At 41.8% G+C, this 23,172-nt stretch overlaps 2 protein-coding genes across 6 annotated transcripts; one reads left to right on the top strand and one right to left on the bottom strand.

The window, feature by feature from the left end:
* Positions 1–650: 650 nt before the first annotated feature.
* On the bottom strand, positions 651–11,991 carry bcl6b (BCL6B transcription repressor). The gene is made up of 13 exons (XM_032583335.1): positions 11,879–11,991; positions 6,950–7,171; positions 5,900–5,977; positions 5,607–5,821; positions 4,628–4,879; positions 3,862–3,996; positions 3,506–3,698; positions 2,995–3,191; positions 2,804–2,910; positions 2,582–2,725; positions 2,347–2,477; positions 1,577–1,714; positions 651–1,459 (listed from the first exon to the last, which is right to left on the bottom strand). The coding sequence occupies exons 4-13, from the start codon at positions 5,804–5,806 to the stop codon at positions 1,319–1,321; spliced, it is 1,638 nt and encodes a 545-aa protein (XP_032439226.1). The 5' UTR covers positions 5,807–5,821; positions 5,900–5,977; positions 6,950–7,171; positions 11,879–11,991; the 3' UTR covers positions 651–1,318.
* Positions 7,488–21,402, top strand: trip6 (thyroid hormone receptor interactor 6). Of its 5 annotated transcripts, none has more exons than XM_032583334.1 (11): positions 7,488–8,223; positions 12,289–12,329; positions 14,372–14,578; positions 15,742–15,842; positions 16,755–16,868; positions 16,957–17,532; positions 18,253–18,349; positions 18,472–18,641; positions 18,727–18,905; positions 18,995–19,115; positions 20,306–21,402. In XM_032583334.1, the coding sequence occupies exons 3-11, from the start codon at positions 14,383–14,385 to the stop codon at positions 20,435–20,437; spliced, it is 1,686 nt and encodes a 561-aa protein (XP_032439225.1). In that variant the 5' UTR covers positions 7,488–8,223; positions 12,289–12,329; positions 14,372–14,382; the 3' UTR covers positions 20,438–21,402. The 5 variants fall into 5 exon arrangements, with proteins under 5 accessions (XP_032439225.1, XP_032439221.1, XP_032439220.1 ...); XM_032583333.1 differs by lacking the exon at positions 7,488–8,223 and adding an exon at positions 11,738–11,822 and having other exon boundaries at positions 12,289–12,330; positions 14,374–14,578; XM_032583331.1 differs by lacking the exon at positions 7,488–8,223 and adding an exon at positions 11,988–12,103 and having other exon boundaries at positions 20,306–21,344.
* The last annotated feature ends 1,770 nt before the right edge of the window (positions 21,403–23,172 follow it).

Consider the following 23,172-nt stretch of genomic DNA (forward strand, 5'->3'; position numbering starts at 1 on the left):
AAGCCTGGAAAGTCCCGTCAAACTTCCAGTATTTGTCCACAGAGCTCAGACAATAAGGCCTGGCGAGCCATGGCTCATCAGGGAGCAGGAAGCGGGGATGACAGAGGGTGGGAGAGTTCACAGACACCCCATCACCTTCAGGAAGCCCCCGCACGTGTTTGAGTCTCGCGCGCAGCTGAGAAGAGCTAGGGATCTGGAGGAAACAGGTGCCCTCTGCTTCATGGTTTCCACTGCAAGAAAAACACGGAACACGGCCTAAAAAATTGGTGGAATGGATTTGGATTAGGATAAAAATCATTCATTATTGATCACAAGACTACACAAAGACACACTGACAAACTATGTTTGCACACACACACACACTCATTCATAAGATCAATTTAGAGAGGCCACTTAACCTAACAATCCTTTTAGTTAAATGTGAGAGGAAGTCGGAGTACCCAGAGAAAAGCTACATGTAAAGAAAGAACATGGAAGCTCCACGCAAAAAGATCGCTAGCCAAACCTAGAACCTTGTTGCGCTAAGCGGCAACAGCGCTGAACACGGCGACACCATGCAACCTTTTAGGACAAGATCTGGTTTATAAAGTGAGAAACAGGAAACAAATCCTTGAAGTATTGAAAGTAAATAAAACCCCAAAAGACTTTGATATGATATAAAAATTATTTTATTTCAAATTTGTCCTGCAAATGAACTCATACAAATTTAAGTGGCTTCAAAAGATTTCATTTAAATGCCATCATTTAAGTTTATTCTAGTCTTTATTCAGTACAAGAGAACTAATCCCTTTAGTTTGGTTTGAACTCCAAGATCATAAATTACTTCTTATAGATGCTTAAAAAACAATATAGAGGCCCCAGGCCGTCAGGTTAAATACATATTTATGAAAACAACTCATGAAATGCTTCTCTACATTCAAAACCTTCACTCACCACCTCCCTAATACACATTTGTTTCTTTTCTTCCTTCTATCCACATCCAATATCTTTCTACAAAAATTTTATCAACCCACCTTTTTCTTGCACTCTTCCTATCTTTACATCTCCTCACAATCCTTCATCAACACTTTACTCCAGTCCTTTTTATTCCCTCTTCCTTTATCAACATTCACCAAACATTTCTGACAAAACGTGCCACATACGGTCCAGACGTTGTTCGGTAAAGATGGCTGAAATGTTGTGAAAATAACGTTTGCAGTAATTTTAACGCCAAGATCTAACTTCCAGTTCTTTGTAAGTCAATTAAGAATCAGGTCAATCATTTTCTGACAGATTTAGTTACAACCGATGTGATCTGGTATGTAGCAATCAGCGCTCCTCAGCAGGCCTGCAGAAGAGGCGGGAAGGGCTCGGTCAGCACCTTGTAGCGGATCTTGGTGTTGGTGATGGCGCCGTGTTTCTGTCGTAGGTGCAGACGCAGCTGGCTCTTGTGTCGGAAGTGAAGGTCGCACTTCTCACACTGCAAAGCAAAAATACAAACACCCCACAGATTAAAGAGAGAACAGAGTTATTAATCCAGGTTGGTTGGATTTATTTTTGTGCAGGTGGGAGGGTTTGTAATGTTTCTGTAACATACGGAGTAAGGTTTCTCTCCAGTGTGGATGCGCAGGTGGCTCTTGAGCGTCTGCAGGTGGCGGAAGCGGGTTCCACAGGTGTGACAGGGGTAGGGTTTCTCACCAGTGTGGATCAGGACGTGGGCCCGGAGGTGGGCAACCTAAGACCAGGACAGAGCAAAGGAAAGGTTGAGATGTGACACAGTTCTCTTGTTTTTCCCATTCTGTAGATTGGCTAAGAGAAATGGGCCCCTGTGTCACATCTTATTGAAACCCCCCAAAAAACAGGAAGTTGTGAACTACTAATTGAAAACTCTTGAACAACAGATTTTTTAAAAGCTGTTGTTCAAGGAGGATTATGTTCCAAGTGAGTAAGTATGCTCAGATTAAATGTTGGGTTTTCAATTTGATGTTATGAAACTGATACAAGACCAAAAAAAGAGGCTTTTGTGCATCTTTACCAGGGGTTGCAGTGAGGGAAACCAGATGGATGGCTGCTGCATGGAACAATTTTTGGCATGAGGCTATATTTTTCTGTAAGTAAATTCATTCTAAGCATTGCAATACTGTGTTGATATTTTTTGGAAGTTAAAACTCATATGTGTTAGTGCTGCCACACCCAATTTAACCATGTTCTATCTGTAGGCTTTTAAGAACAAGTGTAACTTTTCAAACCTCATCTAAAATATTAAGATATTTATAAGAAAGCAGAAATTAGAAGTCGGTGTTGACCCATCATGGCTAACTCAATGAGAAGCTTATCAATTGTTTTAGTGCACCGTTTTTTCCTGACCTGAACAAATCGAGCTCCACAGGTGTCGCAGCGGTATGGTTTCTCTCCTGAGTGAATGCGGGTGTGAGTTTTCAGGTTGGCTGGTCGGTTAAACTGAGCTCCGCACACATTACAGCGGTACGGCTTGTCTCCTGCCAGAACAAAATTCACTCCTGTTACACACATGTTTTTTTTTTTCAACCAAAAAAAAAAATCTGCAATAAAAAAACCCTGAAATATATGTTGAAAGTTTCACCTGAGCACACAGATTTGGTTCCCTGAAGAGAGCCAGAGTAAGCAAAGGGCAGGTAGCGATTCTCGCATTTGATTGGAGGTTCTCCGAGTTGGGCAGCTTCCGGATCAGATGGAAGAAGTTTAGGGATAATGGTGCCAGGTGAGCCTGGAAAAGCAAATAAGAAAAGAAAAACTGCTTTAGACACTTTTGTCTTTTCTTAATGACCTGTTTGTTTGGGCCTACCTGGCTCCTTCTTGTGGGAGGTAGACCCTTTTGGGAGATCCAGAGAGGGAGGCGGCCCGAGGGGAGGGGCTCGGCCAGAACCCTCGTAGCAGGAGGCCTGCCCCTGTCTGATGGGGAAATTCAATATATTTACCATAATCGCTTATTTTTTCTTTCTTTATCCTCATATTTCTCGCATTTGTTAGGCTTACCTATCAATCTGACCAGGCACTTCTCCAGACCACGCCTCTGTTGGAGCTTCGAGAGCCAAATCCTGACACTGAACCTCCTCTGACTCCTCTACTTTCACCGCAGCAACAGCAGCAGCAGTGCAGAGAGGGTTCAGGATAATGTACTTGTACTTCTTCCAGTTGCAGGCCTTTGGGTCTGGTGCGGCTTTGGTTTCAATCTAAGAAATTGTAAAACTAGTCATATTTCTTTCAGGTTTTTTTTTTGGTTTTTTTATTGCCCCGCAAGGGGTCTTTTTTGTGGGCTCTAGTGTCCCTTTCTTCAAAGTAGGCTGACAGGAAAGGGGGAAGGAGAGGGGCAAGACATGCGGTAAACGTCGTCGGGTCCGGGAGTCGAACCCGCGACAGCCGCGTCGAGGCTAAGTTTGCCTGAATGTGGGTCACGCTAACCCCTCCGCCACCACGGCACGCCCTTTCAGTTTTCTTTTTAACAACAGCCACCAGTTTTTTGGGGAGGTTAGGGGGGAGAACGTACCTCTGGGTTTTTGCTGCAGGTGCTAGACTCGGCAGGAGAGTTCGGATGGCAGCTGGAGCGGTCTGGGCTGTTTGGGGATAAAGTCCGGGCATTCAGGACGGGTGAGTCAGGATGTTCTTTCACCTCGTCTGACCCAGGCTGGCAGGGTGGGAAAGCCCCTGGCTTGAGAAAGCCTTCTGCAACAACAGGGAACCTGCAGGAAAAACAAAGGAAGTTCTGTAATGAGCCCAACCTGCCGACAGACAAAGGCACACAAGCTGCAGCGGCAGCTGTACTTCTGGCAATGTGCAAATGGAACAAAAATAACAATTTCCTCCATTTTCTGAGTAATCCGTTTTTGTCATTTGAAGACTAACCTTCTGTCTGCAGCTGCTGCGAGGGACTGCTGGGGTCCTGGACCAGGCAGTTCCCCCCCTTTAGGGGATGCAGAGGCTACAGAGACGCTGGAGTCCAGCTCCATCTGCGTGTGTCTAGCACTCACGTTCTCTGTGCTGGAAAAGAAAAGTCAAAAACATGAAGCAGATTCACAACACATGCTTAAACAGGCAGTATTATGTATTTTTCAAGCACATAGCACCATTTTATAGCTGTGATATATGCTAAATTGATCAAATAGGACTTAAAATAAATGTTGGTTCCTGTTTTAGCACCTTGAAATTGGGCCTCTGTCTTTTTAACAACTCCTGTTCTTTCTGAAACTCTGTCTTGAGGAAGTCATAACAACACTGCTCCTCTATTAACCCTTAAACAACGTTTTTACCAGCGTTGCTCTGAGAAATGGCTAAAATAATGAGCTCAGCAGATGCATAGTTCAACCAGGTGTCTGCTAATTGCTGCTGGCTAGTCTGAAGGAGCTGGGGGAGTTGCTGTGTGGCGGAAGCTCCGAAGTTTGGAAACTGCAGCTCAGAGGAAACTGGAGCTCCGCCCAGACATTTTGCACAGCTGAATGGTTGCCGTGGGAGATTAAATAATTTCTCAAACACGCATGAAAGAATCAAAACAACACTCCTTGCATGTTTTGGATTACGGAATAACATTATGTAAAGTTTGAAAAAGTTGATTATACACGAATCTGCCCCTTTAACAATATCTGGCAGAGGCAGCAGATTTGCAGGCCCTCACCAGTGCAGCTGCATGAAGTCCCTGCACGTGTCCGCCACATGGTCCATCTGCAGATAGGCGGCCACGGCCAGCACGCCAGAGACGATGCTTGGTGTCAGGGGCAGGCGGGAGGTGTACATGAAGTCGAGCAGCAGGGAGACGCAGGACGGGTCCAGGCTGCTGGGGAGAGACACGGTCCTGAGCGGCTCTCTGCTGCCGCCACCACGGCCCTGAAGCATCACCCGGTGGGAATACAGGGAGTAGAAAAACCCGCTGCACAGACACAGCGAGGAGGATTTAAATGAGATTAAAGGTGTATGCCACAAATTGCACTAAAATTGCAATTTCACCAAAATGTGCCGCAGTCTTAGACAGCGGGCCGAAACTGGAATAACGACACTATTTATTGACACCCTCCCTCCCCCAAAAAAAGATGCAATATTACCACTTCATTTTGACTTTATTCTCATATTGTTATGACTTCATTCTGACTTTGACTGGCTATGACTTTGTTCTCATAATTTTATTTTATTTTTTTTATTATTTTCTTGTCGTAGCTCTAATACTAAAGCTATTCAAATTACTTAGCAGCTTAAAGTCAGAATTATTGCACCACAATTGATTACAAATTGCAAACTACCGTTTAATTCCCTCCTCTTTTCTTTATAACGAGTTTTTTGTGCAGTACTCTGAGGTTGCTTTTCCTTATCATTACTAAACATCACATACTTACCAATGGGACTAGAGATCGTAATTAGCAACTTTGCTAAAAAAATCAACTTGAAAACAATCAACAAGAAAAATTATTAATGGAGGTTGTAAAACAACAAAAGGAGCATTTCTGTCATCTACTGATATGGAGTGGGCAAAACGTGAATCTATGTATAATATGATGTGAACAAATTGATTGGCAGCTCTGGTGGGGACGACCACGCCCCTGCCTCATTGCCTCCTAGAGCAAAGACGGCGCTTCATGCAGCATCTTGACCTTTGCACTAACCTGCAGGCCACAAGCACGGCGGAGTGCGCCTGCAGCTGGACGCTGCCGACCACCAGGGTGGTGTCAGTCAGGATGCCCCTGTGCCGGAGCTCGTTCAGGTTCAGCAGCACGTCGTTGGAGTGGCGAGTGAACTCCTTCACGTATCCCTCAGCCCTCATGGTCTGCCCTCTGTCCGCCCTATAGACCCCCAACACTTCCATCAGGCTTGCCTGGATCTGTGGAAAAACAGAAAAGCGTTGTGAGTGTCCTGGAACGGCGCCTGTTTGGACGCGTGGAGCTTCAGAATGACGTACCTGGTTTTAACTGATATAATAAATAAACTGGAGTGTCCCAGACACATCCGTTAGGTGAGACCAGCTCCCTACTCGTACCTGCATGACAACAAACAAAAACACAAAATTTTGTCTTTATGTCGGTATGATTTTAGGTTCTGAGAATATTTAAGGAAAAAGCTGGAGGTACTTTTAGGGGGAAAAAAACACAAACTGGAGATGATCAGGCATTTCCTAGATGATGCCAATTTGAGGTTTTCTTTGAGATTAAAAAGAGGCAAAAATCACTTTTCCAATGTCTATAATATATAAAAGAGAAGTAAAATGTTCTGCATGTTCTCTCATAGATGTAGCAGCTGTGGATTGAATAAAAAATTAAAGAATTGCTGTCCTGAGTTGAAGGGTTTGAACTCACTTTCTCACTTTTATAATTTGCTTTTGTCTTCTTTCTTTTAGTCACGTTCAGTTAATTTTGTTTTACTTAATTCATTTGTTTTCTTTTGTATTAGTCACCCTCTCACTGATATCTCAACCAGGTGATCAGACCCCCTGTTTTGCTTCCAGTAAATATTAAGCATTACTTTTGCTAGATGTCTCTGAAATTCCTGTTGTGCTGCTGAGTTTTTGTGCTTTATTTCCAGTTTTTGTGGAAATACAATATAAATGGTTTCCAGCCCTGGTTTTACTTTGTTATATTTACAAAGTATACAGTCCCCGAAAATAAGAACTACATGTAATTACAAGATTATCCCCGTGCAGAGTGAATGTCCTTCACTTTCATCTGCTTTTAATCAAACTCATCCAAGTATACATGCTATTGGACGGTGCGCTTAGCGAATGAAAATTCTTTGTTTTCATACATTTAATGAATAGGTGATAAAAGCTAAGGGTATTTTTCATCATTTGACCAGCCTATCAAATAGACAAATTGGTTATTTTTAGTCCCCGAGCTGACTGATTGTTGTATCCCTTCAATTAAAACACTCAAAACAATATAATCCTTTGCAACCAGACAACAATCCGACAGTCAAAATAGGAAAGAAATAAAACAGAAGTGGTCTCAGGACTTACCCCGACCAGCAGGGACGAGAAACACTGCTCGCAGCTTTGCCTTCAGACCCCCCCTGAGTCTGTGTTCAGTCAGCAGTCAGAGGGACGAGGAGCTGGAGTTCACCTTCACACCAACACTGTGACACCGGCTCAACTGCAGGCAGAGCCCTTTATAACGTCTTGCAGGAAACTCCCTTACAACCAGAGTCCCTTGTTTCCTATTTCCTCAATAGCCCACGCGCACTGTGGAAGAGAGGCAGGAAAAAAAAAAGATGGCTGCAGGCTCCGGGCCCCTGAGTATTTTTAGTGGCCTATTAGTTTTTCTAAACCCCCATGGCTCGGTGAGGAGTAATGGCAGGAAAGCTCAGGGTGTTTTTGTGCCACGCTGAAAAAATATATACTGGAACCCCTTGGGGAGAAGCAGTACGTGCCTGGCTGTTGAGGGGTAGAACTGGGGAACATTCCCCACCAACGCTTTCCGACACTTCAGTCCCATCCAGGAGAGAGGAAACTGCAGGAGAGGAAGCTGGAACTCCATCTTATTGTTTGATAAACAAGCTATTCTTTAATCATTGAGATTTTATCCTCCATTGATGTGAGGTCGACAGATCTTTTAACGCACAACCACTCCTATTGAACCTGTATGGTAAAAAGGTCTGGAGAGCAGCTTATTTTGAGTAAATTTAGTTGGACTTAATTAAGAAATTAGTGATCAACACTCAGATCTGAGTAATGCAACTAAACGTTGATCACTTTAGCATTGAGCTAACCTTAAATCGCAGTGTATTTTCACTCAGACTTGATTACATATTTAAGAAATTGTGTTTTAATGGGAAAAACAACAAGCGGTATTGATCATGTTGTTTCTCTTGCGGAGGTAATAACCACTCCGGACGCTGAGCGGAAGCCTCTGGCCTGCTGCCTGGGAGGAGAAGTGTTTATGAGGACCAGAAGAGGAAGGAAGCGGGACAAACTTGATCTTTCTAGATGGGAGACACGTTCTCCTACAAGTGCTGAAAAACAACCTTTCCCCCACCCAAAGAGAGAGAAATGCAGCCGACAGATGTGCAGGAACTCCCCCAACACACACACACGTATACACCCCCCCACATGCATACACACAGAGCTCTGAATACATCCTGCGAGACTGCACAGAGACAGGGATGAAAACGCCGGTGCAGGACATCCGTCAGTGACATAAAGCAAGAGGGAGACACTGATGGAGAGGGCAGGTAGTCATGGAGCGAGGGGACAAAGGTCAAGAGGTCACGAATAGCTGAAAAACAAGCGGAAAGGTAACTCAGCATCGAGGCAGTCAGGTATCACTCTCTGAGCGCCTAATATAGAGTTGCAGAAAAAGTGAACTTTGAACTAAAATGTTTCCTGTAAATGTGATGAACAAGCGACGCTACAGGAAAAGGAGGCAAAATATCATGAAAGGTAAATGTTGATCGTATTGAATCTATAGTGAAGGCAATTTAATCAAAATTAAACAGATCATAAGTCATAGACAAAGGTATTTTTACCTCTTTAACTTTTCCACATCCTGTCAAGTCACAACCACAACCTTACATTTTGTAGGTCCAGTTTGGATTGTATAGAAACTGAAAGGAAAATTATTAATAATGTCCAATATTTTATACAAACAGAAATCTGAAAAGTGTGTCGTGGATTTGTATTTAGCCCTTCTCTTCTTCGTGGAACCTTCTTTAGTTGTATTTACATCTGCAAGACTTAATTTTTCTGGGTCATTTTTCTTTGTAAAGTAGCTCGAGAGCAGTTAAATCAGATAAAAATATCTGCACACATCAATTTTCAGTTCTGATGTAGATTGTTAATTGGATCTGGGCTTTGACTGGGTCATTCTGATACATTATTATGCATAATAATACTTGAAACTTTCCATAACTTTATCTCTACTCTGTCTGCTTTGTTTCATTGTTTGAATGATGCTGCTTTTTTTAATGCTCTCAAACCGACCTTTCAGACCTGTTGCATTTATACTTAAATTGCACAAAGTGTAATTATTTGCACTGGGTTTTATTTGGGGTTATCAGATTAAAGGGAGCTGAATACATATACATGCTACATGCTACACCTAATACAGTGAATACTGACATTTGTTTTCATACTGTAACAAAAAATAACTTCAAAGAAATTTAATCTCAGCAGGTAAATCTAACCCTAATTTTGAGACGTCAAAGTTTTAATTAAACATTGCCCAACATGATTTCTGCTCCTTTGAAAATGAGAATCGGAAGCATATTGTTTGCATGGGATGTAGAGTAAGACGAGAGTGTCCTTGTGCTTTAATGTGTTTGGATGGAAGGTTTCATCAATTGTGAGCTTTGTTAAAATGAAAAAAAAAAAACAGAGGAAGAAACCATAAAGGAAAACAACGATTAAGAAAACAGAGTGGGAGATGTAGGTCTCTGCTACTTCCAGGCATTGTGAGAAGAACGGATGAGGGGGGCGGTTGAGGAAAAGTGAGAACATTACTAAACGGGTTCACCAATGGCCGGAAGCCGTTGAGTCTACGCCGTTGGCAGAACCGGGCAACACTCTCTGTGACTTCCTGCATCTAAGCCCATCTGTGAGTGCCCTTTGGCGGCCGACTGGTCTTGTTGGTGATAAAATGAGGAGATTATGTTATTTAAAATCAAAATAAAGAGGCTGTACCACCTGTCTGTATTTTACATGTAAGGCTTCCCGCCATTCTGTGGTTTCCTGGTTTGCCTGGAAAGAACTTTTATCCATCTGATAACATATGGACTGAGGCCATGCTGTGACTTCAAAAGTCCAAGTCAGTGCCAAAAGGTTGACAATAACACAGATCTGGGTAAACTGCCTCTTCCTGGTTGGACATATAAGGGCAAACAGCAGAGGAGCAAGAGGAAGAAGGGAGATCCCAGGGTAAACCATTGTTGTTTGTCTTTTTGGTGGAAATAGCTCAACATAGAGAGAGAATATATGAATAAATGATGCCATTGAAAGAAGTTACTGTGGTGAAGCAGTTTATGTTTATGTTGAGTGGTGTGGGAAGAGGAAGAGGAGGAGGAAGAAGAAGTAGGGGAAATGGGGTGGGAGTAGTAGTGGGTAAGAGACAGTTGACCCAAATCTGATCATGCGCAAAATTATAAAGCCTCACTTGACCTTCATGTGAAATTCAGTGTGTGAGGTGGGGGTAGAAAGTAAATTAGGACCAACTTTTCTATGTCGCAACTGTTTCCAAATCGTGATTTATTGTACGACTATGGATTATGGGAGTCTTCTTCACTAAACCCTGAATATAAAACCCACAGGGGGATTCAATGAAGACTTTTTAGCCACAAAATGAGCCGTGTGGAAAACTAAGTACACCCTAGCTGCTTCTGCAGAATTTAGGAGGGAAAGCATAAACCACACGCTGCTTATCAAAGGCACTTTAATCATCCACAGATGTGACCAATTCGATTCAGCAAATCCAGACTGTGCAATTCTCTAAAATAATCGTCGAAAACTCAGTGTCAGACTCTGCAGGTCTCAGCAAATCAAACGCATAAAGCTGATTGCAAGACAAGATGGACACGTTTTTGGAAGAATCACGAGGAGGATGATCTATGAAAAATATGGCAGCGCAACTCAGGTGTGCAGAGTTGTGCCTTAATGAACCCCATAACTTTTGGAGCAATGTGTTTTGGAAAGGTGACAACACATGGCAACTAGTGCATAGCACCATGTTTAGAGAAAACAGAGCCATATTATCAGCCCACACACCTCAAACTTTAAACACGGTAGTGAAGTGATGATGCTTTTGTAGCCACAAGATCCAGAACCCCTTTTTTTAAAAAAAAAAGAAAATACAAATAAAAGATATCTGACGTAACCTGATCATCAACACGTCATATCAAAGGAAACATGCTAATGTTAGTCTATCACTACAGCAAATAGCTCTTTGTTAAAATTGTGTTTCTTTGAGCTGGTTGAATTGTTGATGTAAATACTTTTGGGTAAATACTAAAAATAATACCTATAATGTAATCTGATGTCTCAAATCACTCAGTGTAAAAGTGTAGGGAGATGAAAACCATTTATATGCAATGAAAGAGATTGGAGATTTTATGTTCTACAATTTATTAGTACTTAATACTATGCTGGCCATGTACAAATCATCTTATGTCCTTCCAAACAGTATTCAGAAGTTGTTTGAAATTAGAGAAACAAATAATGAGCTCAGAAGTAAATGCATGTCTGAAACAGGAAAGTAATTTTACTCCATATTCCCATATTAAATTCTCTCAAATTGCCTAGTGTCTACCTTTCATACTTTTCTAACCTATCCGATGTCACATAGCATGATATTGTATTTACGTTAATGTATCAAGCTGCATTCCAAATTATAATAATATTGTAAGCTACTTTGTGACGTTGCATTAAGTCAAATCATGTCATATCATTTTGTAACTTTATGGATAATTGTTGTTTCATGTTGTAATTTAATCTATTCTGTCATATAATTTCATAAGTTAATGTATGATATCACATCATATGCTATTGTAACATAATTAATGTATAATTTTGCATTCTGTCATAAATTACTTCATAAATTTGTCATAAAATAGTCTAATAGCATAATTGCCCAAGTCCTATTTTTTTAAATGAGACTTAGGTAATTATGCTACAAGGCTAAAGATATCACATTTTAACCTATAATGCGTAGTATTATAGTCTGTCATATGTCTTATCACATTGTAACGTCGTGTAAAATGCTGTGCATCACATGATAACGTATCGTCTAACTGTGTGCTTTTATTTTGAAACGCTGCTGTCGTCAGCTACGTCACTCAACGGAACGCAGCCAGTAGCTGCTGCTGCTGCTGCTGCTGCTGCTAAAGGCCTTCGGTTCCCTGACAAAGTAGGTTAACAAAGCTTCAGCAAACACTGAGGATTTTCCGGATAACTTTCACTAACCTGTGGAGGTTTAAATGGAGGTGTAGGCCGCGTTTGTTTCGGGGCGGTGGGTGTCGGTTGCCGCATTGTTTCCTCTTCGGTCGTGTTGAAAGTTAGCCCCGGGGGGGGACAAGGCACAAGCTCCGCTCGACTTCATAACACGGTGGGAAACTAGTCAACGGAGCTGTTATTAAAGTTAATTATCGCTGCTCTTCCTTCCTTGTGGGTTAAATGATGTCATCGGCGGTAAGTTCTTCAGTAATGAGAGGCATGTAAAGATTCAGGATGGGATTTAAAGTAAAGGTTCTTCAGTTTCTGCTAAAGTCAGACCGTTAATTCAGTTCGGATAGAAAGTGGTTCCTATCGCTGAGATGTTTGCTCATGTTTTGCTTTGGTTTGATTTATCGATTTGATTTTGTTCTGTTTTGTAGATGAGACCAAGAGAAAGAGGACTGTAGAGTTGCGATAAAAAGGTAGGAAAAGCTTTGCTTTTATTTATATATATAAAAAAATCCCACCTAAAATTCCGTTCGTTTTGTTTATAACATATTTCTTTACACTTGTTAATTTTTTTTTGTAAGTTTAATGTTTGTTCTGTTTTTATAGGCACATAAAAATATAAAATCCAATCTAAACATTAAATGTTTGCTTTCAAATGAAAAGAGCCATTTTATTATAGAAACATTAAAAAGTTTAATAAAACAAAAAAAAATTGCAATTTATATTTGAAACTTTAACAATTTGGACCATATCTATTTTATATACACATATACCAACTACAGAGCAGATTTATTTTATTTTTTTAAAAGTATACTGGATGTTGTTTTGTTGCTTGATGCTTGTCTAACTTTTTCTTTTGCCCTCTAGTCCCAACCAAAATAAAAACTGAGTACGTAAGCGAGGCGCCTGGGATGAAATTGCAGGGATTAATTTTCCTCGGATTTGAGCGTCTGCGCTCGTTCAGATTCAGACAGGCAATAAATAATTAAAAAAGAAAAAAAAAAAAAAAAGTGGGTTTGGTGGAACCCCCTCCTTCCACGCGGACGCAGTTTGATGAATGCTGACCCTGCAGGGTTTAAATGCCGACACAACAGCCACGCAGACAGGAAGTCTAAAACAACAAAGAAAGTACATTTTGTTATTTGGAGCTATCATTTTAATCCTCTTAGCCACATGGTTGGTGACACGATCCACATGCAATCAGTGTGAGTGCGTTGTTTTTGTCTCCACGCTGACTTTACGTCTGTTTAATTTTGCTTGTGTTTGAATCTGGATAAATTAGACAGTTTTACAAACCACAAAATAATTCATTAGTTTCTTGTTTAGATGCGATTTGTCTCAGTGGTTTTTACTTCAACCTCTAAACTAGGAGTCTTTAATTAAATTTCTAACTATCTGTTTGTTCCTCTTTCCATTTCTCAACCTGTGTCGCCATCCATTCCTCCATCCATCCATCTGCCCATTTTTCTATCTGTTCAGTTTAGCTTGTGTATGTGCTCTTTTTTTTTATCCTTCTGTCTGTTTGTTGAGAAACGGTGTTAATTTAAACCTGGAAAAGTGTATAATTTTGACCTGAATCTATGTAGAAACTTCAATCTGAGCACCGGCGTACCTACACAGACATGGACAGGTGGCGCTATACATGTTTGAGTATGAAAGCCATGATCAGTAACCCATCAGAACCAAGGAAGCTGAAAACTGAGATAAATGTCTCTTTGACTTTCCTCAAAGCAAGCGGTTAAACTCTGCAGGCATGGAAACACGGGATGAGTGTTTCCTTCACACTGTTCAGGCCTCAAGTAGACGCCTCTGTTCCTCACTTATTTTAATTTAGTACCTATATAAACTGGGATTAAAAGAACTCGTGATCAGCAAAGCTTGTTGTTCCTCAAGTCTCATTTGATTGATTCTGTTGGATGACGTTTTATTACCGCGCTGCATGCCCATTGTTTTTGAATTGGCCGACTTCTTACATAATCATCATCATATCCTGAAAGCCTTCAGGTGCAGCTCAGCTGTCGGCTTTCGGCGTTGATGTTTGTCCCACATGACGCATTGTGTAGAGCCAGGTGTTCGCACGGACACAGATAAATATCATTATGGAGCGTTTCCTGTCTTGATTTGTCTTGACTTCAGTTGGAAACGCGCGACACTTGTGTGTAAACACCCAAACACAATAACTATTGTGGATTAACACCTGCTGGCGTTCCTGTGCGTTTGTATGCTCTTTTTTTTTTTTTTTTTTTTTTTTTTGTGGCTCGAGGTTCACACAAAAGCATTAAACTCGTTTCTCTTTTCCTCCTCTTCTTTTCGAAGTCCATTGTTCAGCCTGCGAGCCTCCTGTTACCATAGGAAACAAACTCTGGAGCATCCTGCGGTTTCCATTGGTTACCAGTTACATAAACACATAAAGAAACCAGAGCGTTTTTTTGTTGTTGTTGTTGTTTTGTTTTTTTAAATATAAAAAACAAAAATTAAAGCGAGAAAAATGAAACGTGTGGTTTTTCTGATCGCAGAATCCTGCCATGTCCGGTCCCACCTGGCTGCCGCCGAGGACTCTGGACAGCCCAGAGCGATCCGTCCCCCAGATGTCCCACTCTGCACCGATCTACCAAACCGTCAACAAGAAGGGCGTGACCGACTTCAGGCCAAAATACTCTCCCTACGACCAGAACGGAGGAGCGGGGATGACCAACAGGTACATGGCGACTGGACCCACAGGTGAGAACGATGCAGTTTACAAAATAATAAGAGATTTCTGATATACGGAAACGGAGAACAATATTAGCATTTCAACCCTTTACTTCCTGTCCTGAAGGTTGAGTTTATTCATCCACCTCCTGTTGTAGTTTATGCAGATTCTGTATTAAGTCTTTGTTCTCCAAAAAAAAAAATAATAATAATTAAAATTGTTGTGAAGTTTCCCTTGAAATTTTCCACATTTTGTTACAAATCATGTGGCAAACCAACATAAAGCAGTGTAACTGTGAAGTTAATGGAAATTATGCTTTTAAACATTTCATACCAAAAGAAATGTTGTGTGTTTGTATTCAAACCTCCCAGAAGTCAATTTTTCTCTGCCGTTACGGCTGCAGAGTTCGACTCAACCAGTTTTCAGGTCTGCAGATGGAAATGTTTACTCGTTCTTTGGAAAATAGTTCAAGGAGGGAGAGCATCTGTCAACATTGGTTTTCAAGCCTTGTTATAGATTCCCGGTTTGACTTTGACTAGACCATTCTGTCTAAGAGTTTCTAAAAAACGTCTAGACATGCTCATGGCAGCAATGTGACTAACGCTGGCTTTGCTTAGCAATTATTGGTAGTGATGACAAAGAGGAAGTTTTTAACAAAGAATGTCGTTTGGGCCGATGAGTAAAGGAAACTGCTCTCTGTCAATTCTTTATCTTCTGTAAACGTTTTCACGGTTGAGCAATAAAAATCTGTTCTCTGCTTTAAACCGGTGGACGTTTTAGTTTGAGTCACGGTTCCTTTTTCTCTGTGTGGAAATCGCTTTCTGGGAAAAACACAGCGTTAAAAACAACCCATTTTCAATTATGTTAGTTTTCACAGCTCTGCTTCTCAAAACTAAATTACTCATTCTGATCCCAGTGTTTTAACCTCAGGAGAAACTGAAGAAATATAAGCTGTCAGTGATGCTCTTTTCCTTCTTTAACATTAAACAAAATAACTGCATAATTGTTGGATTTTCCCCCAGACCTTTTATTTTGAACTCCAAACTTTTAACATAAATGTTAGTTTACTCTGGAACACATTTTTCAGTAGAAAGAGCTTATTAAATAGATATTAAACTACTGATTTAAGTGTTCAGAATGGTATATAGGCCTGATTATATCAGTTTTATTGTTGTTGTTGCGCTGCCTCCAGGTGGGCCCGTTCATCACTCCAGTGATCACTATTACTCTCCGCCTCCCGGCCCCAAAGACGATCGAGGCTGGAGCTCTCACATGGACGGCTATGACATGATGGTGGGTGAAGTTTCTGCTCGACAGCTTTGGGTGGCGTCACATTTATTTGACCCCTGGTGAAGTAAAAACATCCAACCTTCAATTTTGGCTTATTTTTTGTTTCTATTTCTCCTCCAAAGACCCCGAAAGCCTCGTCAGAATGCATGGCGGCATGATTTCTTCAAAAATACCAAAACCTTTTAAATAAGAAAACTGAATAAATGCTCTGAACTCTGCCAGAAATCTGAACATTGATTGGTCTTTGAGCACAAAAGAAATTGACCAAAATTAAAGAAACAATGTTCTTCATGCCCATATCAGTCTTTAGACATAAATCATTTATAAAACTTGTGTATCCCCATGAAATTTGAAGGAAGGCGAAGTGCTGTCCTTTTGGGAAATGTTGGTTGTATTGCACAGTGCCATTAACTTTCACACAAATTCATTCATCAAAAATAGTAATTAATTTTTTGTTTTCCATTCTGATTATGTACTCTGTTACATTTTTCTATTTTCAGTTTGAGATTATGATACCAAAGTAAAATATCAATTTGTTTAGCACATCTTCACAGTGAGAGCCAGTCATTTCTACATCTAACAACCTTAATGAAGAATGTCATCACAACATTTAATGTTCTAAAGAAATTTATAGATTTCAGTGCAAATGCAAGTAGTAATTTCCTTATTTGAACTTTTTGTTTTGGTTGAAAAAACAAAAATGCGAATTTGACAGTCGTAGGGAAAGAATTTACCATTAAAGAAGTTGTGGGCACAAGTTGTAAATTTAGTTGTTTTCGTAAATATTGAGAAGTTTCAGGAAACGACTCTGGCCTCCAAGTCTGTTTTCAAAGTTCCTTGAAGAGGCAAAAATATTGAAATTATCACTGTGAATTTATGAACTAAAGTATCATTTCTTGTTTTGGTTTTGTTTAGCACCGTGGCTCTGAAACACCCGCCAACTACCACTCCAAGATTGATGCCGACATCGACTCCCTCACCAGTATGCTGGCCGATCTGGACAGCCACCCACAGGACGCCAGCAACCAAGTACTGAAACATCTAACACTGAATCTCTACAGTAAGAGAGTTTTTCTTATTTTGAGTAAAACTAACCGTGACGTGTGCCTCCTCTCAGCTCTATGACAACGTGCCTTACAACAAATACATCTCAGCGGATCACTACAAGTCTGCGCACCAGAGCGCAGCCTCCACTCAGGGTCGGCCGTCCATGGGCTACAACTCTCACCCCCAGAGTCCGTATCACCCGGCCCCTCCGTATCCCGGCGAGCACGCGGCCCCCCAGTACTCCCACCAGCAGGACTTCTACTCCACTTCCACCCCAAAGCCGTTTCCGCAGCCCGTCCCGGCCTCCTACACCACCGCCTCCACGCCCACCGGGCCCAGGTTCAGCGTCCAGGTCAAGACGGCGCAGCCCGTCACCTACTCGCAGACGGGACGGCAGGCGGAGCAGGCCCACACCCCACCCCCTCCCCGTCAGCACGTGTCGCCGCGGCCCCCGGCCCAGACCCAGACGGGTCAGCAGGGCTGGTACCCGCCGCACCCGGCCTCGCAGGTCCAGGAGCTGCACTCTGAGGGGGGCTACAAGGGCAACAACCCGGGGCCCAGAGGAAGAGTTAACCAGGTTCCTCTGTCAAAGAGAGGGATAGAGAAGACCCAGACGGCGCAGACGCCTTCCTATCAGTCCAGCAAGGTAAACTCATCGACACGCTTTGGTCACCGCCTCACAGCTTGGGGAGTCGTCTAGTTCCTCACTAGATAACTCTAGAGATAACGCTCCAGATTTTTCTTTACTGTAGGATGATGCTGCTCAGGTTTGAAGAAGCTGGGTGATGTAGATTTTTAACCTAATCTTATTTATGTTTGTCCTTATGTGCCCAAAAAAGCTATGAAATATCCAATTTTATTGCTTATAAATCAGAAGTAATTTAAGTGTTGATCTCCTTATCGATTTGTGAATTTTTAGCTAGATGTTTTCCACTTAAAAGTCCTTTAAAGTTGAGAGTTTTCCAGCAAAATCTATAAATTCTGTCCCATTCAGTTCTGACGACTGGGGGAGCTCTGGAGATGATGATGCAAAGAGGGATTTTACTGAAAATCAAAAACATTATGGACAACCCTGATCATCCTCTTCATGAGACTGTCATTGAAAAACAGAATGTCTTCAGTCAGAGGCTTCTTCAAATTTGCTGCAATACAAACCGCTACAGGAGCGTTTTCCTGCCGACAGACTCCACCATGTACAATAACTCTTTGAAACATTTTAATTAATGGCTTATAACATTTAACTTTCCTTTGTTTTTAGTTGAATTGAAATTTGAGGTTGGAAAAAGTCTGAAATTTTGACGTGAAAGGAAAGCAAGTAGGAACCTTTTGATGATTTGAGTTTTATTCTGTTTCCTCTTTTCTCCAGCAGGGGGCAGCACCATCGAGGCCTGAGGAGGAACTGGACCGGATCACCAAGAAGCTGGTTTACGATATGAACCACCCGCCTGCAGAGGACTATTTTGGTACGACACATTTAGTTTTATAAAAGCAGAAAATGTCATTTTCTTTGAAGTGTTATTTATTTATTTATTTATTTAATTTTGACGCTGTTGTTAAAGCTTTAAGTTGCTGGTTTTGCTCTCAGGTCGCTGCGCTCGCTGCGGGGACAACGTGGTGGGTGACGGCAGCGGCTGCATCGCCATGGAGCAGGTGTTCCACGTGGAGTGCTTCACGTGCATCACCTGCCACGCCCGGCTGCGAGGCCAGCCGTTCTACGCCCTGGACAAGAAGAGCTACTGTGAGAAATGTTACATCGTAAGTGAGGGAACCAGACAAGATCCGACCAGGAGGTTTGTTACGTTTTAGTTGATCTAATCCTTCCGTCTGGTTTGGTTTCAAGAGCACGTTAGAGCGCTGCTCTAAATGCTCAAAGCCCATTCTGGACCGGATCCTGCGGGCCATGGGGAAGGCCTACCACCCTCGCTGCTTCACCTGCGTGGTCTGTAACTGCTGCCTGGACGGCGTGCCGTTCACCGTGGACGCCACGTCTCAGATACACTGCATAGACGACTTCCACAGGTACGCTCACGCCACGGCACCGCTCAGAGCCTCACTGCCTCGCTCTTCCAACGCGGGTTTTGACGTTTTGAAGCGTGTCTCTCTGACAGGAAGTACGCCCCTCGCTGCTCTGTTTGCGGCGAGCCCATCATGCCCGAACCGGGCCAGGAGGAGACGGTCAGGATCGTAGCCCTGGACCGCAGCTTCCATGTTCACTGCTACGTTTGTGAGGTGAGCCAGCTATTGAGTATGTTTATGTGAATCATTCTGTGTTTCAGGGGGGGAATTATAATGCGATAAATAAAACGGTTCTCAAAATTAAGTGAACACAAATTTAAATTTACAGTGGATTTTTGCTAATCAGTGAAAAAACAGATTTTCAATAGGCTTGTGACAAAGTCTGAGTCTCATAAGGGAATTAAAATGTCTCAAAATAGTTTCAAATCAACCATTTTTCTGCACTAGAAAATTATCTAGAAGTGGATGGCAGCCAAAACAACCACCTTAAGAACAAATGGCAAAATGCTAAAAGATTCCAAAGTATAACCACAGGTTACATTAGCACCTTGCTACTGTTGACTGAAAAGCGTTGCCTGCACAGTCAGAAAGAGACTGTAACGGTTTAACGTCCATGTGAGACACAGAGGGACAATTCAATTCATCCATCCATCCATTTTCTAACACCCTTCTCCCTAGTGGGGTCGGGAGGTGCTGGTGCCTATCTCCAGCTAACGTTCCGGGCGAGAGGCGGGGTACACCCTGGACAGGTCGCCAATCTGTCGCAGACAATTCAATTCAAAGTACTTAAAAAAAAAAAAAGTACATAATTTATCCCACGGGCAAAGTAAATGTTGTAATTTTTATCATCCAAATTGTCAGAGACATTGTGGGAGGTTCTCCAGTCAGTCAGTCTTACAACAAATCTGAAACATGACTAAACACACCAGTAAATCCATCAAAAACTGGCTTAGGAAAAACAAATGGAAAATCCTGGGCTGAATAAAAGTCCAGCTTTGACCCCATTGAGATGCTGCAGTTTGACTGGAAACAGGCTGAACATGCATGAACCCCTCACAGCTAGAGGTGAGGAGTGGAGCAAAACCTCCTCAGGCACCGGCAGACGGTTACAAGAAGCCTGAGCATTTCTTCGTCTTCTTGAGTATGGCAGAAACTTGAGTTGTATCAAAGTATTAACGGGGCGGATGAATATATTTGACCTTGTATAATTTCAGCCTGATGTGGATTAGAGAAAATCTACAATAAATCCTAACTTATGAATCCGCTTGCTGTGTTTAAAACCAACAAGGAGAGTCAGAGTGTATCATTAAAAGGCCCAAAATCAATTGGACGTTTATGCCGACTAATAATTTAACTTAATGTTAATGTTGACTTGAAGAGACTCAAATGCCCGTGTCCCTCAGGAATGCGGCCTCCTGCTGTCGTCTGAAGGCGAAGGTCGAGGCTGCTACCCGCTGGATGGACACATCCTGTGTAAGAGCTGCAGCGCCCGACGCATCCAGGACCTCTCGGCCAAAATCTCCACCGACTGCTAGCGGAGCTCCTAACGTTTTCAGCCTCCTCCTCCTCTTTGACGCACCCAGACCCAGTCCGCGTGTTGAGAATGGCACAAACGCATCCCCGCAGCGTTCAGACATCGTTATCGTCCCCCTCTCTCCCCCGTCGTCTTTGTTGTTACCGACAGTCGGTATTGCAGTGAAATCACACCGTTTTTGTCGCTCTTGGTGCGTCGTCGATCATGTTTAGCTCAGATTAGTACGACGGTGGCCTGACCTGCAGGCAGCTTGGGCTCCACTCTCCCCTTTTTTCTTTTTTCCCCATTTCGGTACAAATTATATCTCAGTTTTAGCACAATATCATCTCATGGGACTTGCACAAATTATGATAATCAGAAAAAAACTACATTTTTGTAAAAAAAAAAAACACAATCGAAGTACTGAAATGCCTCACAGTTAAAAAGCACAAAGTACAACGTAATACTGTGATTGTACATATCGCACTGGTTTGGTTTGTAGCCTTTAGAGCAGTGAATTTTGCTATGAAGTCATTTACCTCCTAGTACAAGAAATGTAGACGAGACGAATGTGCAGTTTAAAAACAACCAGTTTTCACTCCTTAAGCTTCTTTAGAACCCTAAAACGCTCCAGGTCGGATTGTCTGTCCTCGCAGGATTGTGTCATTTAGCTCCTAAAGTGATCTTGAATGTTTTAAGAAACGACATTAAGTTTGTTTTTTTTGTGTGCGTGTTTGACGTTGTTTTGTTGATGCTTTTGCCTGTTACATTAGAAATGGAGGTGCAATGACAAATGCTTCCGTCTTCCAAAGGAAACGGGGCGAAGGTCACTTCTGTAAAGCCTCACGAGTTCAACGATGTGCCATTAAGAGCAAAACCCGCTCGTCTAAAACTATTTCTACAGAAATGTTAAAATTATACCCAATTTATAGGGGTTGAAGTGTGTTTCTTTTTCTAGGATTGATATAAAAGTTAATGAAGAACTTATTTCTCCCTCAAAAAGACTTTATTCCAGGACTAAATGCTGGTGAGGTTGTGTTTATCCTTGCACTACTTGGCAGCGACAGTATTAATTGTGCTTTGCACCGCTCCGAGCCAGCCTTTATGGGAAAGGAAAAAGTGGAATCTGCTTTTTAAATGGTGTAGAAAACACGGCAGCTCCAGTCTGGGCATGGGCCGGCGTGAGACTCTCAGTAGGACAACCGAGGTTTCATTGCAAAATATATAACACAAAATACACTCCAGAATGGCAATAGTTCATTCCAATTCTGCGAAAAATCATATAACATATGAATTATTACAGTTATAATACCCATAACTGTAATTATCGGTGATAGATTTAGTAGTAATTTTTAACTAAACTTGCTTATTCAGAATGTTATTGCCTTTTTGTCGCTCTGCTGTTTAGCGTGACACTGGTAGCAGAAATAGTCAGTCTATCTGCACATGTAGCTAGTCTGCAATCAGCTACCTTTACAGCAGGGGTGTCAAACTCCAGTCCTTGAGGGCCGCTGTCCTGCAACTTTTAGATGTGCCTCTGCTGCACCACACCTGAATAGAATAATTAGGTCATTAGCAAGGCTGGGAGAACTGATCTACACAAGGAGGAGGTAATTAAGCCATTTCATTCCAGTGTTTTGTAGCTGTGGCACATCTAAAAACTGCAGGACTGCGACCCTTGAGGACTGGAGTTTGAGACCTGTGCTACGGTAATAAAAGTCTGTGCTGCCCTGGTTTACACAGCATAACTGATTGTTTAGATATATATATATATATATATATATATATATATAAATAATTGGAATTATTTCCTTGAAACTAAATTTACCTTTCACGTAAGCAAGGGGAAGTACAGCAGCCATCTTCAACAACCGGTGGGGGAGGGGCAGCACTGATTTACTCTCGGTCCATCCAACCAGAGAAAATTCCATGGTCTTGCATCTCATTAATTTAACTGTTTTCTTGTTTTAATGCCATAACTTTGTAAAGAAAAAAAGAAAAAAATCGGCCCATGCCTGATATGGACTCTTGTTTATTTTTCCATTTTTCTGTAGCTAATTATCTGAATTTTGTGAATGATAAATTGCTCCAAAATCTAATTTTGATTCATGCACAATGATGTTTTGGACCCTCTGAAGGAGAAACCCTGGACGCTTCCACAGCTTTACAACTATTGCAGGTCACATAATGGATCTTCTGTACAATTTTGGGGACACTGATAAGAACACAAATCATAAAGAAAACCACAGTAAATGTTTTTGTACCTTAGATGCGAAAATATGTTTAAAACTTAAGAAATGCAAAACATGAAATGGAAAATGTGTAGCATCCCTGTTTTCCGTCCTTTTTTTTTTTTTTTTTTTTTTGTACGCGTTTAAACCTAAAGGGCTACAGATTTGAAAGCCTTACCTCAAGGATTTCATCTCGGCGTCGTAATGATCCTGCTTGGTTGACTGTGACTTTTGCTAAAACGGTTCGGATATTTCACCTGTTACTTAACCTCGTGAAGTATTTGTACTGCAGTTTCATCACTAAAGGTAAACGTTTCGTTGTTGCTCAGACGACTTTTTAAGGTCCTGAATTACGCCGACTTCATTAATGTGCTTTTTAAGATGTTGTGAACCGGTCCTGCAAGTGTCAGATTTACTCTTGGCGCTGTTTCTTGGGGGGGCTGAATAAACATGTTAAATAATAAATGGCACGTATTTTATTGAACGTGCAGTAAAAGGGTGGATATTTGTCTTAATGCATGTTATT

Source organism: Xiphophorus hellerii, chromosome 14 (assembly GCF_003331165.1).
Source record: "Xiphophorus hellerii strain 12219 chromosome 14, Xiphophorus_hellerii-4.1, whole genome shotgun sequence".
Classification (NCBI taxonomy): domain Eukaryota; kingdom Metazoa; phylum Chordata; class Actinopteri; order Cyprinodontiformes; family Poeciliidae; genus Xiphophorus; species Xiphophorus hellerii.

Coding starts and splice junctions, on each gene's coding strand:
- trip6 (XM_032583329.1), top strand. CDS start 11,688: ATGATAACGTATCGTCTAACTGTGTGCTTTTATTTTGAAACGCTGCTG. Junction 16,869..16,956: donor CACAGGACGCCAGCAACCAA/GTACTGAAACAT, acceptor GCCTCCTCTCAG/CTCTATGACAACGTGCCTTA. Junction 18,906..18,994: donor TGCATAGACGACTTCCACAG/GTACGCTCACGC, acceptor TCTCTCTGACAG/GAAGTACGCCCCTCGCTGCT.
- bcl6b (XM_032583335.1), bottom strand. CDS start 5,806: ATGGAAGTGTTGGGGGTCTATAGGGCGGACAGAGGGCAGACCATGAGG. Junction 2,911..2,994: donor GTGCCTGGTCAGATTGATAG/GTAAGCCTAACA, acceptor TTTCCCCATCAG/ACAGGGGCAGGCCTCCTGCT. Junction 2,726..2,803: donor CTCCCACAAGAAGGAGCCAG/GTAGGCCCAAAC, acceptor TTGCTTTTCCAG/GCTCACCTGGCACCATTATC.